Genomic DNA, 18,530 nt, shown 5'->3' with positions numbered 1-18,530 from the left:
CAACAGGGAGGCCGGGCACAGTGGCTCACACCTGTAATCCCAGCACTTTGAGAGGACAAATCCAGTGGATCACTTGAGGTCAGGAGTTTGAGACCAGCCTGGCCAACATGGCAAAATCCCATCTCTACTAAAAATACAAAAATCAGCTGGGCATGGTGGTGCTCACCCGTAGTCCCAGCTACTCGGGAGGCTGAGACACAAGAATCGCTTGAACTTGGGAGGCAGAGGTTGCAGGGAGCCGCTCCACTGCACTCCAGCCGGGGCAACAGAGTGAGACTCTATTCTGTCTCAAAAAATAAATAAATAAATAAAAAGGGCTGGCACAGTGGCTCACGACTGTAATCCCAGCACTTTGGAAGGCCAAGGCAGATGGATCACGAGGTCAGAAGATCGAGACCATCCTGGCTACTGTGAAACCCTGTCTCTACTAAAAAAAATACAAAAAATTAGCCCAGATGGTGCCACTGCACTCCAGCCTGGGCAACAAGAGGGAAACTCCCTCCCCCCACAAAAAAAAAGAGAGAGAAAGATAAATAAATTGCACAAGATGAAAGACTGGATTGCTTTACAAATAAAGAGTAAGGAGGAAAAAGAAAAGGAGGAGAAACTGTGGATGGACCCAAAAGAGCGCGTACTGTGAGATTCCTATAGATGGATGTGCAAAGAGGTGAAAGGACAATGGGGAGATGTATCTGCAGTGACTGGCAGGTGAGCTGGGCGTCAGGAATGAGTGGTTTCCCCATCCATCAGGCACAGGGTAAGGGTAGGTGCTCCAAGAATGGACCTGAACATATATTCCTGAGAGAGGGAGGCAACTCCAGAGACTCAGCCTGGGCCTTCCTCCCATTCTGGGTTCCGGGGCTTCCCTCCAGGGGCCTGTCCTGCCTGTGTCATCTTCTCCTTCTCCTTCTCCTTCCCCTCTTCCTCCTCCTCCTCCTCCTCCTCCTCCCTCCTCTCTGTCACCCAGGTTGCAGTTACACAATCTCAGCTCACTGCAACCTCCACCTCCTGGGCTCAAGTGATTCTCCTGCCTCAGTCTCCCAAGTAGCTGGGATTACAGGCGCCTGCCACCAAGCCCAGGTAATTTTGTATTTTTGTATTTTTTTTTTTTTTTTTTTTTGAGACAGAGTCTTGCTCAGTCGCCCAGGCTGAAGTGCGGTGCTGCAATCTCAGCTCACTGCAAGCTCCACCTCCCGGGTTCAGCCCATTCTCCTGCCTCAGCCTCCCGAGTAGCTGGGACTACAGGCGCCCGCCACTATGCCCGGCTAGTTTTTCTTTTTTGTATTTTTAGTAGAGATGGGGTTTCACCGTGTTAGCCAGGATGGTCTCAATCTCCTGACCTCGTGATCCACCCATCTCGGCCTCCCAAAGTGCTGGGATTACAGGCGTGAGCCACTGCGCCCGGCCAATTTTTGTATTTTTAGTAGAGACCAGGTTTCACCATGTTGGCCAGGCTGATCTCCAACTCCTGACCTCAAATGATCCACCTGCCTTGGCCTCCCAACGTGCTGGAATTACAAGCATGAGCCACTGCGCCCGGCCTATTCATTTCTTTTTTCCCTTTTTAGTGTTTTTTACGCAAATGGCAGCAACTTTTTCTTTGCTGTGTATTACTCCATGATGACCAAACATCTTGGAATTCTGTTGCAGGATGGACTTTGGGGGACCTCCTGGATGTCATCCTGGGGTATATTTCCAGCTGTGGGATAATGGGGTCGAGGTTGTGCTGACGGGGCTGGGTGGCTCATACTTGTCATCCTAGCACTTTGGGAGGCTGAGGCAGAAGGACTGCTTGAGCTCAGGAGTTCAAGGCAAGCCTGGGCAACCTGGTGAGATCCCGTCTCTACAAAAAAATTTAAAAATAAATTAGCCAGGCCAGGCGCAGTGGCTCAGGCCTGTAATCCCAGCACTCTGGGAGGCCGAGGTGGGTGGATCACCTGAGATCAGGAGTTCGAGACCAGCCTGGTCAACATGGTGAAACCCCCGTCTCTACTAAAAATACAAAAAATTAGCTGGGCATGGTGGCAGGTGCCTGTAATCCCAGCTACTCGGGAGGCTGAGGCAGGAGAATTGCTAGAACCCAGGAGGTAGAGGTTGCAGTGAGCTGAGATCATGGCATTGCACTCCAGCCGGGGCAAAAAGAGCGAAACTCTGTCTCAAATAATAATAATAATAATAATAATAATAATAATAATAATAATAATAATAATATATTAGCTGGACATAGTGATGCATGACTCTCATCATCATGCATCATCTTGTCAGCAACTCCTAAGCGGTCCCATCTACTTAGGAGGCTGAGGCGGGGAGGATTGCTTCAACCCGGGAGGTGGAGTCTGCAGTGAGCTGTGATCACACCACTGCACTCCAACCTGGGTGACAGAGGGAGACCCTGTCTCAAGAATAATAATAATAGTCCGGGCTCGGTGACTCACGTCTGTAATCCCAGCACTTTGGGAGGCCAAGGCGGATGAATCATTTGAGGTCAAGAGAGCGAGACCATCCTGGCCAACATGGTGAGACGGGGTCTCTACTAAAAGTACAAAAATTAGCTGGGCATGGTGGTGCACGCCTGTAATCCCAGCTACTTGGGAGGTTGAGGCAGGAGAATCACTTGAGCTGGGAGGCAGAGGTTGCTTTGAGCCGAGAGTGTGCCACTGCACGCCAGCCTGGCAACAGAGGGACACCCTCTCATTGATAACAATAGGCCAGCTGCAGTGGCTCACACCTGTAATCCCAGCACTTTGGGAGGCCGAGGCGGGTGAATCACGAGGTCAGGAGATCGAGACTATCCTGGCTAACGCAGTGAAAGCCCGTCTCTACTAAAAATACAAAAAATTAGCCAAGCGTGGTGGTGGACGCCTGTAGTCCCAGCTACTCTGGAGGCTGAGGCAGGAGAATGGCCTGAACCTGCAAGGCAGAGCTTGCAGTGAGCCTAGATCGTGCCACTGCACTCCAGCCTGGACGACAGAGCGAGACTGCGTCTCAAAAATAATAATAATAATAATAATAAATAATAAAGCTGTGGCCTTTGTAAGCTGCTCTCCACCTGGTTCCCGCTGCTAGTGTCCCTGGGGGTATCAGTCACTCCTTGTCAGTCATGTGGGACACATTCAGTCTCAAACTGCCAGATCAAAGATGTCCCTCACCTACCCTGAACTTTCGGTGGCTCTCCAGGGTCCTGGAGAGACAACCCAAGCTGTCCCCACTCAGGGTCTCCGGTGAGGGCTGGCCTCCCCGCCAGCCTGGGCCCATCCACCTGGAGCCCCAGCCCCTAGGAGGGTCAAAGCCCGTCCCATATTCACAGGCCTTATGGTTCGCGCCTCGGTTGGGCTCCTAGTCTGGGCTAACCATCAGCTGGTTAAGGTCGGTCCTTCCAGGTCCACAGCAGCCTCCACGCTGCCCACCCCCTGCCTGCTCCGCCCGCCTCAGCCCCCTCCCGCGCTCTCACTCCGACCTTGCACCGGGAGGAGGGAATGGGGGGTTGCCACTGGGTGAACAGAGGGCGTGTGGGCAGGGGAGGGAGTGGCGAGAGACTGCCGGAGAGGCGGGAAAGCAAGGACAAGGGGGGGCACGGGCTATAAACGCTCCACTGCAGCGGCGCCGGCAGAGGAGCCGCGGAGCACAGCCCAGCTGCCCTCTGGACGCCGCGGGCTCCAGCCAAGCCCCTTCCTGAGTTCCGCAGGCGCAACCCGCGGGCGGCCGGGCGGAGGGGTCCCCGGGGCGGTGCCAGGGCGCAATCCAGGAGGGCGGCCGGGAGGAGGAGCGGCGCACGGCCATGGACACCGTGGCTACGTCGGGGCCCAATGCCTCCTGGGGGGCGCCGGCCAACGCCTCGGGCTGCCCGGGCTGCGCCGCCAACGCCTCGGACGGCCCGGTCCCTGCGCCGCGGGCAGTGGACGCCTGGCTCGTGCCGCTCTTCTTTGCGGCGCTGATGCTGCTGGGCCTGGTGGGGAACTCGCTGGTCATCTACGTCATCTGCCGCCACAAGCCGATGCGGACCGTGACCAACTTCTACATCGGTGAGTGCGGGCGCTGCGCCGCACCTGCTGCGGTCCCGGGGCCTCCGAGGGCCGAGCGGCCTGGGGCGCCCTCTCGCGGCGCTTCGAGGCCCTCGCAGACCCGGCTCTGTCCCCGGCAGGGGTCTCCCCCACCCCAAATCTTTTCCCTGTGGTTCCTGCACCTGTGGCTAGAGGTCGCAAACTCCAGCGCGGGCGGACCCGGGCGGGACGGACCCGGGTGGGGGGTGTGGCACATGGAGACCTCGACCTGGCCACTTGCGGGGCTTGCCTCGATGCAGCGCGGGCCAATGGCTCGGTGTCCGGCTGAACAAAGGGCTGGGGGAGGGGCTGGCTTGGCCCGCGGGCCTTAGTTTGCGACCCCTGCTCCGGTGGCTCTCTGAGCCTCTTTATGCATTTGTGTCCTGGGGTCCCCTACCCCAAACAGCTGCGAGCCCAATCGATGGCTGCTGGGCCGGCACCATTGTCTCCAGTTTGCAGATGTGGAGACTGAGGCTCAGAGGGTCAGGGGCCTGCTGCTCAGGCTCCCCCAGCCCGGACAGGGCCCAGCAGAACCGATTTCTGCCGGAATGGCCAGGAAACCCAAGCTGGAGGAGTAATGTTTGAGATGTAAGGGGTAATTACTAGAAGGCACCCCAACTTCTCTGCCTGAGGAGGCTGAGGGCGCTGCGGGGGGCCTCCCTGTGCCATCCTGCTGGTCACTCGGACCAAGGTGGGGGCCAGGGGGCAGGGCCAGGAGCGCTGGGCGGTTCCCGCGGCCAGTGGCGCCCACGCCCAGCGCCCACGCGTCCCCACCACAGCCAACCTGGCGGCCACGGACGTGACCTTCCTCCTGTGCTGCGTCCCCTTCACGGCGCTGCTGTACCCGCTGCCTGCCTGGGTGCTCGGCGACTTCATGTGCAAGTTCGTCAACTACATCCAGCAGGTGCAGGGGGGGCGAGGGGGGCGGGGGGGAGCAGGTGCGGGGGGGGAGAATTCATCAACTACATCCAGCAGGTGCGGGGTGGGGAGAGTTGGTCAACTACATCGAGTAGGTGCGCGGGGTGCTGCGGAGCAGGTGCAGGGGGGAGCAGGTGCAGGAGGGCGGGGGAGCGGTGCAGGGGGGACGGGGGGTGCGCACCGGAGCAGGAGGGGGGTCGCATGGCGGGGCGGGGTGCGGGGTGCCGAGCAGGTGCGGGGGGGCGGAGCAGGTGGGCGGGGGGGGGTGCTCCGGGGCGGGGGGGGGGGCGCAGGGGGGGGGGGGGTGGGGGGTGCGCTCCGGAGCAGGAGGGGAGGGGGCGCACTTGGGGATGAGGAGAGGAGATGCGCTCCACAGCAGGGTGGGGCGCATGTGGGGAGGGGGAACGCACGTGGGAAGCGGGGAGGACCTTGGGCGTGAGGCCACGCATAGGAGAAGCAGGGGCTGGAGGACCCAGCTTGCGGGATGGGGCTGAGCGGGGGTGCAGCCTAGACCTGGAGTGGGGAGTGGGAAGTGGGGAGGGATACAGACGGGGACCCGGGTCACTGGTGAGGAAGAGTTACCGAGGCCCTGAGGCTTCTTGCCCTGCCTGTCCCTCCATCCCACGCAGCCCCCCTGTCTCAGACTCGGGATATCAGCCGCCTCCCAAGGGCTCCTTCACTTCCCCAATCCTCCTGCCCTCCTCTCCCAGTCTTCCCACCTTCTGTCCCCTCAAGCCGCACTGGACACTCCTTCCAGGACACATCCCGTGTATGTGCCTGAGTGTTCGCACACGTAGGGGGATCGGCAGGGCGGGCGGACAGGGCAGGCTCCCAAACGCGCAGGTGACCACATGCCCGGCTGGCGGCTCCTGCAGGTCTCGGTGCAGGCCACGTGCGCCACTCTGACCGCCATGAGCGTGGACCGCTGGTACGTGACTGTGTTCCCATTGCGCGCCTTGCACCGCCGCACGCCCCGGCTGGCGCTGGCTGTCAGCCTCAGCATCTGGGTAGGTGAGTACAGCTCAGGGGCCTCACCGGGGAAGGCGGACTAGTCCTAGTGCCCTGGGCGCCCAGAGCCACCTGCCGCCTCGGTCCAGCAGCTGGAAAATGGGCGCAATAGCTCTCCCTGCCTAGCGCCAGCGAGGCTGCAGACTGGGCGCCCGGCCTTTTGCAAAGAACGCCTCCCGGGGGGTCGCTGGTACCCGGAACGGGGTCTTCATCCCGGCTTGTGGCGCAGGCTCTGCGGCGGTGTCTTCGCCGGTGCTCGCCCTGCACCGCCTGTCACCGGGGCCGCGCGCCTACTGCAGCGAGGCCTTTCCCAGCCGCGCCCTGGAGCGCGCCTTCGCATTGTACAACCTGCTGGCGCTGTACCTGCTGCCGCTGCTCGCCACCTGCGCCTGCTATGGGGCCATGCTGCGCCACCTGGGCCGGGTCGCCGTGCGCCCCGCGCCCGCGGATAGCGCCCTGCAGGTGCGCAGCGTGGGTGAGAGGAAAGCAAGTCTGGGCGGGCGGGGAGGCACCGTGGTGGGAGGCGCCGGTGGGGGCATCTGCGCGGACAGGGACAGCCCAAGGGGTCCAGGAGGGGCGGTGAGAGGGGTTGAGCCCAACCGGTCCCGGTCTTTTCTCTGACCACCTCCCTGGTACCCCCCCAGGGGCAGGTGATGGCCGAGCGCGCGGGCGCCATGCGGGCCAAGGTCTCGCGGTTGGTGGCGGCAGTGGTCCTGCTCTTCGCCGCCTGCTGGGGCCCCATCCAGCTGTTCCTGGTGCTGCAGGCGCTGGGCCCCGCGGGCTCCTGGCACCCGCGCAGCTACGCCGCCTATGCACTTAAGACCTGGGCTCACTGCATGTCCTACAGCAACTCCGCGCTGAACCCGCTGCTCTACGCCTTCCTGGGCTCGCACTTCCGACAGGCCTTCCGCCGCGTCTGCCCCTGCGCGCCTCGCCGCACCCGCCACCCCCGCCGGCCCGGACCCTCCGACGCCACCGCCACGCACGCGGAGCTGCACCGCCTGGGGTCCTACCCGGCCCCCGCCAGGGCGCAGAAGCCAGGGAGCAGTGGGCTGGCCGCGCGCGGGCTGTGCGTCCTGGGGGAGGACACCACCCCTCTCTGAGCGAACCCGGTGGGAATCTGAGCGGCTCCCTCCGGAGCGGGGACTACTGGAACAGCGGCTATTCTTCTGTTATTAATATTTTTCTTACTGTCTGAGATCAACCGTGCAAATGTTTTGGTCTCTTGTGACGTTCGGTGCAGTTTTGTTGTGATGTTTGCTATTGATTTTGAAATTACAATTTCTGTGTTTTCTGAAATTAAACGTGTGTCAACACAGGACTTTCTGGATCATTCCAGAAAGTGTCGGACGTTTTCTCATTGTTTCGTAGTTGACTCTCACTGTGCACGATTCATTCCACTTTTTTTTTTCTTTTTGAGACACGGTCTCATTCTGTAGCCCAGGCTGGAGTGCAGTGGCGCGATCTCAGCTCACTGCAACCTCCGCCTCCCGGGTTCAAGCGATTCTCCCGCCTCAGCCTCCCCAGTAGCTGGGACTATAGGCGCCCGCCACCACACCCGGCTAATTTTTGTATTTTTGGCAGAGACGGGATTTCTCCATGTTGACCAGGCTGGTCTCCAATTCCTAACCTTAAGTGATCCCCATGCCTCTGCCTCCGAAAGTGCTGGGATGACAGATGTGAGCCACCGCGCCCGCGGCCTCATCCCACTCTTAGAGATACTAAAATGTGAAAATAGATAGCGCAAATGCCCATCAATCAAGGAGCGGATGAAGAAAATGCGGGCCGGGCGCGGTGGCTCAAGCCTGTAATCCCAGCACTTTGGGAGGCCGAGACGGGCGGATCACGAGGTCAGGAGATCGAGACCATCCTGGCTAACCCGGTGAAACCCCGTCTCTACTAAAAAATACAAAAAACTAGCCGGGCGAGGTGGCGGGCGCCTGTAGTCCCAGCTACTCGGGAGGCTGAGGCAGGAGAATGGCGTAAACCCGGGAGGCGGAGCTTGCAGTGAGCTGAGATCCGGCCACTGCCCTCCAGCCTGGGCGACAGAGCGAGACTCCGTCTCACAAAAAAAAAAAAAAGAAAAGAAAGAAAAGGCCGGGCGCGGTGGCTTATGCCTATAATCCCAGCACTTTAGGAGGCTGAGGCCGGCAGATCACTGCTGGAGTGCAGGGGCACGATCTCAGCTCACTGCAAGCTCTGCATCCCGGGTTCAGGCCATTCTCCTGCCTCAGCCTCCCGAGTAGCAGGAACGCCCGGCTAATTTTTTGTATTTCCAGTAGAAACCGGATTTCACCGTGTTGGCCAGGATGGTCTCGATCTCCTGACCTCGAGATCCGCCCGCCTCGGTCTCCCAAAGTGCTGGGATTGCAGGCGTGAGCCACCTCGCCCGGCCAAGTAACTCATTTTCAGGTGAGACGGCGCCACCTTGCGGCCGCCGGCACTGGCCCCGCCCCTAAGGCCCCCCTCCCCAGGCCGCAGTCCCGCAGGTGCCCGGCAGGTGGCACGCGCGGCCCGCAGAGGTTTCGCGCCTTCTTTTCTCGCCTCTAGAATTCTAAAGTTTCTTGGATGTCCCGGGGTCCCCGGCGCTCAGGGGCGGGTGTCGCTCATTCGGGTCTCAACCTGGACCCCCGGTTGGAAGTGTCTCCGCTGTGAAGTGGGGCAATGAGAGGCACATTATTAATTATCCCGGTCTTAGGCACTTTGCTTTTGAGGGTCCATTCTATGAAAAAAATATTAAAAATGGTAATTTATTCTACAATATTCACCGTCAAAGAAAAAAAGATATTTTACTCTGCTTTATGTCCTGGAAGAGGGGTAAAAATGATATTTTATATCTGCGTCAGGATAAAGATAGGTATAACAGGCTGGATTCATTATATATGATTTTTTTTTTTTTTTTTTTAAGACGGAGTCTCACTCTGTCGCCCAGGCTGGAGTGCAGTGGCGCGATCTCAGCTCACTGCAAGCTCCGCCTCCCGGGTTCACGCCATTCTCCTGCCTCAGCCTCCCGAGTAGCTGGGACTACAGGCGCCCGCCACGGCGCCCGGCTAATTTTTTTGTATTTTTACTAGAGACAGGGTTTCACCGTGTTGGCCAGGATGGTGTCGATCTCCTGACCTCGTGATCCGCCCGCCTCACCCTCCCACAGTGCTGGGATTACAGGCGTGAGCCATCGTATTTTATTTTTTGAGACAGTCTTGCTCTGTGGCCCAGACTAGAGTACAGTGGCCTGTCATGGCTCACTGCAGCCTCGACCTCCTGGGCTCAAGCAATCCTGTTGCCTCTGCCTCAGGAGTAGCTGGGACGACAGGTGTGTGCCACCAGACTTGGCTAATTTTTGTATTTTTTGTAGAGATTGGGTCTTGTTATGTTGCCCAGGCTGGTCTCAAACACCTGGGCTCAAGCGATCTTCCTTCCTCAGCTTCCCAAAGTGCTAGGATTACGGTCTTGAGCCACGGTGCTCAGCCTTAATTTTTTTATTTTATACAATTTTTGTGGAGAGAGGGTCCATGTTGCCCACGCTCATGTTGAACTCCTAGCCTTAGGCCATCCTCCCGCCTAGGCCTCCCAAAATCTGGGATCATAGGCGTGAGCCACTGCGCTGAGCTCTTTTGTTCTTCTTTTTTGAGATAGAGTGTCCTTCTGTCTCCCACACTGGAGTGCAGTGGCGCGATCTTGGCTCATGGCAACCTCCGCCTCCCAGGTACAAGGGATTCTCCTGCCTCAGCCTCCCGAATAGCTGGGGATTATAGACGCCTGCCATCACATCCGGCTAACTTCTTTGTATTTTTAATAGAGACAGGGTTTCACCATGTTGGCCAGGCTGGTCTCGAACTCCTGACCTCAAATGATCCACCTGCCTCAGCCTCCCAAAGTGCTGGGATTGCAGGCATGAGCCGTTGCACCCGGCCCTAGTTTGGGCTTTTTAATCTGCAGAGCTGTGAGGGCGAGATCTGGGGGTTTTAGGAGGATGTCCCCCACCTGAGCACAAAGTAGAGAACCAGAGAACCGGTACAGTGACCAGCAGGGGTTAGGGGAGGATCAGGCTGTTTTTGTATGGGGGAGGTTCCCAAAGCCCCAGAACCCCTCAGGAGATGCTCTGGCTAGGAAACCTTCAGAGCTGGGGCTGCTGTGCCTCAGGTAGATGGTCTGGTTAGGAAATATGTAAAGCTGGGGCTTCTGTGCCCAAGGCACAGCTTGAGAAAGAGACTGGGAGAGGTCTGCACTGATCTAAATCCACACTGCTGCCTACCCCCACAGGGCATGGGGGCATCTGGAATATGGTGGAGCCAGCTAGTCTGTGTAGACATTCCCGGCTCCCTCTCTGGGCTAAAAATAGGAGCCCCTCACTGCAGGCAGCTGCCATCCTGCATCCCCTCGCCGCCCTGCACGCGGCCCCTTTCGGGGAAGCTGCGGCCAGCTACCCGGATCACAGCTTCCTCCTGGGAAACGGGTAGGGGCTCTACCCTTCCTGCCCTGGGGGTAATTATGCCTCCACCCCGTGCCCTTCCCTTTGAACAAAGGGCAGCCTAATCCAGAACAGGATGGTGAAAGGTTGAATTAACATTGGTCCATTTTACAGAGTGGTAAACTGAGGCACAGACAGGCTCATGCACCTGCCCTCCAGGTGCCTTTCAGGTCCACTGGCCTCCAGGTGCTCCATCTTAGGTGGGAGGGACTTTCTGCACCTTCAGACCTGAGCTGGATCCTGGCCCTAGAAGGGTTTACTCCCCCACCCCTTTATCCCGCCGCAGGGAGGTCTCTCCAAAGCACCCCCCACCTGGGGCAGGTGTCTCGGGCCTCTCCATCGGAGATAGGGGTGACAGCTGGGTTTGGGTGTTTAATAGCCTTATAGTGGAAGACTCTCAGACACCTGCTACCATTAGGCTACACGCGGTCCTGGGGCTGGAAGTCTGGATTCAGGCCTCGGAGTCCGGGGCAGCTCTCCTACCTGCAGTATTTTTTTTTTGTTTAGAGACGGAGTCTCGCTCTGTCACCCAGGCTGGAGTGCAGTGGCGCGATCTCGGCTCACTTCAACTTCCACCTCCCGGGTTCAAGCGACTCTCCTGCCTCAGCCTCCCAAGTAGCTGGGACTACAGGCGCCCGCCACCACGCCCGGCTGATTTCTGTATTTTTGGTACAGATGGGGTTTCACCTTGTTGGCCAGGCTGGTCTCGAACTCCTGACCTCTTGTGATCTGCCCACCTCCGCCTCCTAAAGTGTTAGGATTACAGGCGTGAGCCACCGCGCCGCCCCCGGTTGCAGTTTTGTCAAGGGAGGAGGTGCAACTAGGGGGAAGGACCGAGAGAAAAGTGGCAATGCGGTGTGCTAGTTTAGGGGAAGGGGAGGAGATGCCTACAACCCCGCCTCCAACAGGTCAGGACCGGGGACCCGAGCCCGCCAGAGACCCTCCACAGGTTAGGGCCCCCCTGGTGGCCCCTGCCCGCCCTCCAGTCTCCCCCCGGGGCTCACGTCCGGGCTGGAGCCTGGGCCTCTAAGCTTAGCCCCCTGGGATCTCTTCCCGCGCACACAGCTCTCTGGCAGAGCACGCGCCCCCCTCCCGACCGGCTTCCTTGCACCTGGCTCGGTGCCTCAGTTTCCTGCTCTGCGTAGTGGGGACAAGAAGGTTGCCCACTACAGAGAGGCGTGAGGGCTGGGGACGTGCAGGGACCTCCCTGGAGGGCGGCGCGGGGCACGTGGTTGGGCAAGCGAACGCTCAGACTGTGGAAGTCATCACCACCTTCACCAGGGGCAGCCAAGCTCCCGACGCTGGTGACAGCCGGGCCAGGCAGGGTCGTCCTGGTTTCACGAAGGGGCTCCGAGTCCCCGCGCGCACCTCCCCACGCCCGCGCCGAGCCCCCGCCTACAGCCTGTCCCTCCCCAGAGGGGTGCCGGCGGGGCCCTGGGTCCCTCCCTCCGACGCCGCCCGCCCAGGTCTGCACCGGGTCTTTCAAGCCCATTTCACAGACTTGGAAACCGCGGCTCCGGAGAGTGAAGTCACTCTAGCAGGGTCGCTCCATCTAAGGGGCAAAGGTGAAACTCCGAGCCCAGGAGGCCCAGCCTAGGTGCTCCGTACGAAGGGAAGAATCTTGGTCCCGGATCCGGCTCGGATGCGCCCCCAGCCCGCCCAGGTGGAGCCCATCAGTCCCCTCTTCCTACCCCGAGGCGCTCCCGCCCCAGCCCGTGCCCCCGCACTCTCTGCGCTTGGGGCCGCGTCGCGCACTTTGCCCACCATCCCTAGGCCGGGGGCGGGGCCTCCCGCGGCGCTGTTCCCCTTCCCGTTTATTATTTATTATCCTTTAAAGGGGCCGCGACCTGAAAATTTCCGTCCACTCTGCCCGGCTCCCCAGCGCCCCCGGGCTGGTTGCGCGTCGTCCGACCGCGCGCAGGGGGCGAGGGGGCGTCCGGGGAGAAGTGGGGAGCCCTGGCGAGCCCCTCCCGCGCCCGGCCGCGGCGCTGAATCACCGGCCAGGTATTTGCATCCGAGAGCGACTCGTCCCCTGGTGATTTGTCTGGGGGTGGGGGAGGGGCGGGGCGGGGGCCGGCCGCGCGCGGGGCGCCTCTTACCAATCGGGCGGAGGGGTGTAGACGCGGACGCGGCTGGCGGCTCGGTGAGTCGGCGCGCGGCACAGCCCCGTGGGTCGGGGGCCGGGAGCCAGGGGCGCGCACCGGCGGCTTGGAGGCCAGGCGGGCCCGGGCAGGCCGACCCCAGGCGCGGGGCGCGCGCCCCCCAACGAGCCGCCCTGCGCGGTAAGGCTGAGGGGCGCGCTGGCCGTTCCCAGCGCGGGTTCCGGTGCCGGGGTGGGCGCAGTGCGTCCTGGAAGCCAAAGAAGGGGGTCCCCAAAGTTGGGCGGAGATATTGGTGGGGGTCCCGGGCTGGGAAGGCGGCCCTGGCGGTTTGGGGTTCGGGGAGTTTTCTCTGCGCCCCGCTTGGAGACTTCACTTCCCATTGGATCAATCGCTGAGGGGCGATCGGGGGTCGCGAGTGCGCGCCCCCCCTTCCCCAGTGGAAGCAAATGGCCTCTGCTCGCCCGCGGGGGGCTGCACCCAGATATTTTATTTCAGTTTTACTTTTTCTCCCCTAAATCAGGGGTTTATTCGGCAGCCCAGAGAGGAGGGAGGGTAGTTCCCGGCGAGCCTCCCCAGCCGGGCTGGTTTATTTATAAAGTGTCCGCCCTAGCGCAGAGAGGGGCCCCCGGGGGAGACACCGCGGCCCCCGCGCGCCGGGGTGGGTTGGGCCCGGGCGCCCGGTTCCCTGGCGGGGATACCCAGGAAGAGCCCCCCGATCCGTTTCAGGGCCCCCCAGACACAAAAGCCGGCGCAGGAAGCGCTGGGAGCGCGCGTTTGTCAACTCCAACGTTCAGCGCCGACCCCAGGCGGCGGGTTCAATTATCTTCCGTTTTTAGGCGCTCGGGCTGGAGGGGTTCCCCCCCCATGCAAATCGGCCGCTTTCCAAGAAGCCTTTGAAATCCGGACCAGGGTTTCTGTGTTCTTGTTTCTTCTCCTTCATGAGTTTTTTCTCACTTCCTCCAGGCCCCCCCACCCCAGGAGTTTCTTAGCCCCCTCCCCAGCTTTCTGCCCCGCCCCTCCCCCTCCTCTTCCCTTCGTGGAGTGAGGGGCCCCTTTCGCCACCCGCGGGCCCAGGGCCTTGCACAACTCTTTAAATAACCATGTTTTGCAAGGCCCGGGCCGAGCGGGTGACCTCTCTCCGGAGGCCTGGGGGGAGGAGGGTGTGGCTCAAGATCCCTCCGCCCCCCACCCCTGCCAGGTCCAACGACCACCCAGTGCCCTGTCCCAGCCTCTCCCTTGGGGCTGTCATAAAATGGGGGTGGGGGTCGAGGACAAAGGGCTCTTGGGGGGGAGGGGTCTGAAGGGGGTGGGCGTTGCCAGTTTAGGGTTAATGGCGGCGATGGGGGGGCACCCAGCCCTGGCCTAGGGGGGATCTGGGATCCCCACCTGCCCCCTCCACCGGCCCCAACGTGGAGATCTGTCCTGCTCCCCTCCCCCATCGGGCGACCCGGAAGGGTCATTAAACCCAGCAGGGCTCGGAGCGGGCTGGTGGGGGGAGTGGTTTCCTTTGGCCTCTTCCTTCTGTGCCCCCAAAGAGGGGGGGCTTTGCTTGGAGCTCTTCCGTGGGGGGGGGCTTGTCTTGAAGTTGTCACAGGTGGGGGAAGGGCGACAGACCCGACCAGACCCTGAGTCAGAAATGCCCCCTCAGCACTTTCTTGGGTTGGGTGGGTGGGGGGTGACCGCAGGCCAGGGGGTGGGGGGCTGGGTGCCGCCCTGGTGGCCTCTGGACCACCAAGCTCTCCTGGTCACTCCCCAGCACTATGGCCCTGAGGTCTTTGTGACCTGGGACCTCTGTCCCCACAACAGATGGAAGAGAGGCTATTTTGGAACGTGCCCTCCCTGCTTTCTCCCAGGGGCCACCCACCTGCCCCCAACTGCGTTTCACCCGTGGGGCCGAAAGACTCAGGGGTCTGGGTAACGGGTGTCTGGGGCAGAGGGGGCTGCACGGCTCTCCCCTCCCGTGACTGGGGAGGCTTGAGGGGGTCTGCTGTGTCACACTGACCTGGGTGGGGTCAGGTCACAGGAGGCATCTGAGTCCCCGGAGCCGCTGCCTCCTCGCCTCTCCAGGCCTTGTCTGCCCAGGAGCTGTTTATGAGTCTTGGGGGCTCCTTTGCCAGGGTAAGGGTTGGGGGCGGCCTCCTGGGCCCAGCTGCCTCTCTGGAGGGTGGAGCTTTGCCCCCTCCGCTGTCCCCATGATGTGCCTTCCCTCTGGGGTGTCACTCCAGGCCTGTTGGGTTCTGCCCGGCCTGTTTTATTGGCGGCCTGGGCGGGTGGAGGTGTGGCCTGGGCTGGGGGTGGCTGGGGTGGGACCCAGCCCCCGGGAAGTCTCTGTTCCTCGCCCAGGCCATTAGGACTGGCCCTGGGTGGAAGGGACTTTAGGCTGGAGTGAGTGTGTTGCCGTCCTAGACATCCAGCCCACTCAGAGTCCCAGAGGACTGGGCAACTCCAGACCCCTGTTGCCCTGAGGAGACTGTGAGGTCTACGTGGGAGGCTCTGTGGTCACCTAGACCTGGGTTCAAACCCCAGCCCCATGTGTCCAAGTGAAGGGTCCCTGAGCCTCAGTTGTCTTCAACCGTGAAATGGGACCACCCTGGTGCCCCCTTCCCTGACACCTGTTGGTGCCCACCTTAACCTCCTGAACTCGATTCATCCCTCCTTGAGTGCCATGGGGGGAGTACTGTTATCCACGCCGTTTTGCAAGTGGGGAAACTGAGGCCCAGCGAGGTTGGGGCTTGGGCGTTGGTGTTGAGTTAGCTGTTGAGTTAGCCCAGGGCCCGTATACAACAAGCAGTCAATCTCGGCCAGCCACCATCTCTGTTGGCCTGAGATGGGAGGATACCTGGATACCTGGAGTCCGGGCTGGGCCGCTCCAACAGGGATTCAGACAGCAACTGGAACTTAGAACCCACCTGACTGGGGCCCGGAGCCCACTGGCCAATCACAGGCCAGGAACGCCCATTCCCCCACCCTGCTTGTGAAGCAATAATCCAAGATCTCCTGGGGCAGACAGTCTGGCCACAGTGTGTTTCTCTGTGGCCCAGAGCTGAGCGACCTTGCTACCCAGGCCCTCAGTAGGGTGTATGCGAAGAGCCTGCGCCTCTGCCTCCAGGAAGGCCTCCAGGTCTGCATCCTGCATGAGATGGACATGAGAGCTGATCCCCAGGGCCTTCATGGGGAAGGAGGGGGCCTGAGGAGCTCAGGTCTGCTCTGACTGTCCCTTTTTTCCCCCCTCAGGTTTCTGCAGATGCGTGAATGAGCCGGACGCCAGCCTCTGTCCCCTGGAGTCCAGCGTGAGGAAGAGGCATGCCCTGTCAGCCTTCAGCCTGAGACCGGCGGCCCCCGCCCCCGCCCCCTGCCACCCTGCACTGCCCCGGCTCCCCCGCGGCCCCCACGCTGCAGTGCGGCCGGGCCCCCTCCCCGCAGGGGCCGCCCCCGCTGCCCACCCCTAGCGCCCGTGGTGGTGGTGGTGGTGGCCCGGGCCGCAGGGCCATGAAGCTGCAGGCCGTGATGGAGACGCTCTTGCAGAGGCAGCAGCGGGCGCGCCAGGAGCTGGAGGCCCGGCAGCAGCTGCCCCCTGATCCCTCCACTGCACCCCCCAGCCGGGCCCGGGCTGCTGCCGACGAGGACAGAGAGCCCGAGAGTGCTCGGATGCAGCGGGCTCAGATGGCTGCGCTGGCCGCCATGCGGGCTGCAGCTGCAGGCCTGGGACACCCGGCCAGCCCCGGCGGCTCTGAGGATGGGCCCCCAGGCTCGGAGGAGGAGGACGCGGCCCAGGAGGGGACACCCGGCTCGCCCGGCCGAGGCAGAGAAGGGCCGGGAGAGGAGCACTTTGAGGACGTGGCCTCCGACGAGGACATGTGAGTTGAGGTCTGGGGCAGGGCCTTCCGGGGGCTGTTACTGGTTCTGAGCTGTCACTCTGTCATCTGCAGAATGGGAGTAAGGGTCCTGCCACGGGGTCTCCTGCCTGTAATTCCAGCAGTTTGAGAGGCTGAGGTGGGAGGATCACTTGGGGCCAGGGCTTGGAGACCAGCCTGGGCAGCATAGCGAGACCCTATCTCTGCAAAAAATTTGCCAGGCATGGTGGTGTACCTTTGGTCCCAGCTACTGGGGAGGTTGAGGCAGGAGGATCCCTTGAGAACAGGAAGTTGAGGCTGCAGTGAGTTGTGATTGCTCCAGTGTACTCCAGCCTGGGCGACAGAGACAGACCCTGTCTCAAAAAAAAAAAAAGGTTTTTTTAGCTGGGTGCTGTGACTCACGCCCGTAATCCCAACACTTTGGGAAGCTGAGGCGGGTAGATCACCTGAGGTCAGGAGCTGAAGACCAGCCCAGTCAACATGGCGAAACCTCATCTCTACTAAAAATACAAAGATTAGCTGGGCATGGTGGCAGGCGCCTGTAATCCAGCTACTCAGGAGGCTGAGGCAGGAGAATCGCTTGAACCCAGGAGGCGCAGATTGCAGTGAGCTGAGAATGTGGTGGTTTTTTTTTTTTTTTTTTTTTTTTTTTAAAGAGAGAGTCTTGCTCTTTTCGCCCAGGCTGGAATGCAACGGCATGATCTCTGCTCACTGCAACCTCTGCCTCCCAAGTAGCTGGGATCACAGGCGCACACCACCATACCCGGCCAATTTTTGTATTTTTAGTAGAGACGGGGTTTTGCCATGTTGGCCAGTCTGGTCTCTAACTTCTGTGTTTTTTAGTAAAGGGAGTAAGTGAGTGTCCTGTGGACCCTGTTCCCCTGAGCAAGTGTTTATCGACCCTGTACTGTGTGCTGGGCAGTCAGCCTTTCAGGATGATGATAAAAATGTTCTCCATTTCTAATCTCTAGCACAGGAGTGGCCGCTAAACACTGGAAATGTTGTCAGGGCAACTGAGGTCTGGGTTTTTAACTTTGTTTCATCTTTTTTTTGAGACGGAGTCTCGCTCTGTCGCCCAGGCTGGAGTGCCTTGGCGCAGTCTCGGCTCACTGCAAGCTCCGCCTCCCGGGTTCACGCCATTCTCGTGCCTCAGTCTCCCAAGTAGCTGGGACTACAGGTGCCCACCACCATGCCCGGCTAATTTTTTTTTGTATTTTTAGTAGAGACGGGGTTTCACTGTGTTAGCCAGGATGGTCTCAATCTCCTGACCTCATGGTCCACCCGCCTCGGCCTCCCAAAGTGCTGGGATTACAGGCGTGAGCCACCGCGCCTGGCTGCCTTTGTTTCATCTTAGTTAACTTAAAGCAACATAGCCACCGATGACGATGGCAGATTCAGCGGCGGCAGATCCAGCGTGAGGGGCAGATAAAATCTGCAGCCGGCCGGACCTGCATAGCGTGTGGGTCCCTCCAGGGCTGGTTGAGGGCTCACTTGCTGTGGGACCCTGGCCTCCAGGAACCCGCATCTTCCTGGGAGGACCTGAGCAAGTAAAGATGCCGGGCGCGGTGGCCCATGCCTGTAATCCCAGCACTTTGGGAGGCCGGGGTGGGAGGATTGCTTGAGCCCAGGAGTTCAAGACCAACCTGGGCAACATAGAGAGACCCCATTTCTACAAAAAGTACAAAGATTAGTCAGGTGTGGTGGCATGCATCTGTGGTCCCAGCTACTTGAGAGGCCGAGGCGGGAGGATTGCTTGAGCTTGGGAGGTCAAGACTGCAGTGAGCTGTGATCACACCACTGTACTCCAGCCTGGGCAACAGAGAAGACCCTGTCTCAAAATACAAACAAAACTGGCCGGGCACGGTGGCTCACGCCTGTAATCCCAGCTACTCAGGAGGCTGAGGCAGGAGAATCGCTTGAACCTGGGAGGCAGAGGTTGCAATGAGCAGAGATCGCACCATTGCACTCCAGTTTGGGTAACAGAGTGAGACTCCATCTCAAAAAAAAAAAAAAAACCGGCTGGGCACGGTGGCTCAAACCTGTAATCCCAGCACTTTGGGAGGCCAAGATGGGCGGATCACGAGGTCAGCAGATCGAGACCATCCTGGTTAACACGGTGAAACCCTGTCTCTACTAA

The 18,530-nt window shown here is 60.4% G+C and overlaps 2 protein-coding genes across 6 annotated transcripts in view; both read left to right on the top strand.

Moving 5' to 3' along the window:
• Positions 1 to 421: 421 nt before the first annotated feature.
• Positions 422 to 18,530, top strand: part of ARID3A (AT-rich interaction domain 3A) — a 67,194-nt gene continuing 49,085 nt past the window's right edge. Inside the window, exons 1-2 of one of the 4 annotated variants that reach the window (XM_026457303.2) lie at positions 422 to 708; positions 15,774 to 16,396. In XM_026457303.2, coding sequence (XP_026313088.1) covers positions 16,029 to 16,396 — 368 coding nt within the window. In that variant the 5' untranslated portion in view covers positions 422 to 708; positions 15,774 to 16,028. The other 3 variants (XM_026457300.1, XM_026457301.1, XM_026457302.1) reach the window with 3 other exon arrangements.
• On the top strand, positions 2,913 to 7,336 carry KISS1R (KISS1 receptor). 2 transcript variants are annotated; one of them, XM_026457304.1, is made up of 5 exons: positions 2,913 to 4,022; positions 4,820 to 4,944; positions 5,834 to 5,969; positions 6,196 to 6,428; positions 6,611 to 7,336. In XM_026457304.1, exons 1-5 carry the CDS (start codon positions 3,779 to 3,781, stop codon positions 7,067 to 7,069), a joined length of 1,197 nt encoding a protein of 398 aa, XP_026313089.1. In that variant the 5' UTR covers positions 2,913 to 3,778; the 3' UTR covers positions 7,070 to 7,336. The 2 variants fall into 2 exon arrangements, with proteins under 2 accessions (XP_026313089.1, XP_026313090.1); XM_026457305.1 differs by having other exon boundaries at positions 6,814 to 7,322.

This window comes from Piliocolobus tephrosceles, chromosome 21, assembly GCF_002776525.5.
Source record: "Piliocolobus tephrosceles isolate RC106 chromosome 21, ASM277652v3, whole genome shotgun sequence".
NCBI classification, from domain to species: Eukaryota; Metazoa; Chordata; class Mammalia; order Primates; family Cercopithecidae; genus Piliocolobus; species Piliocolobus tephrosceles.
This window is presented reverse-complemented; position numbering and strand designations above follow the sequence as displayed.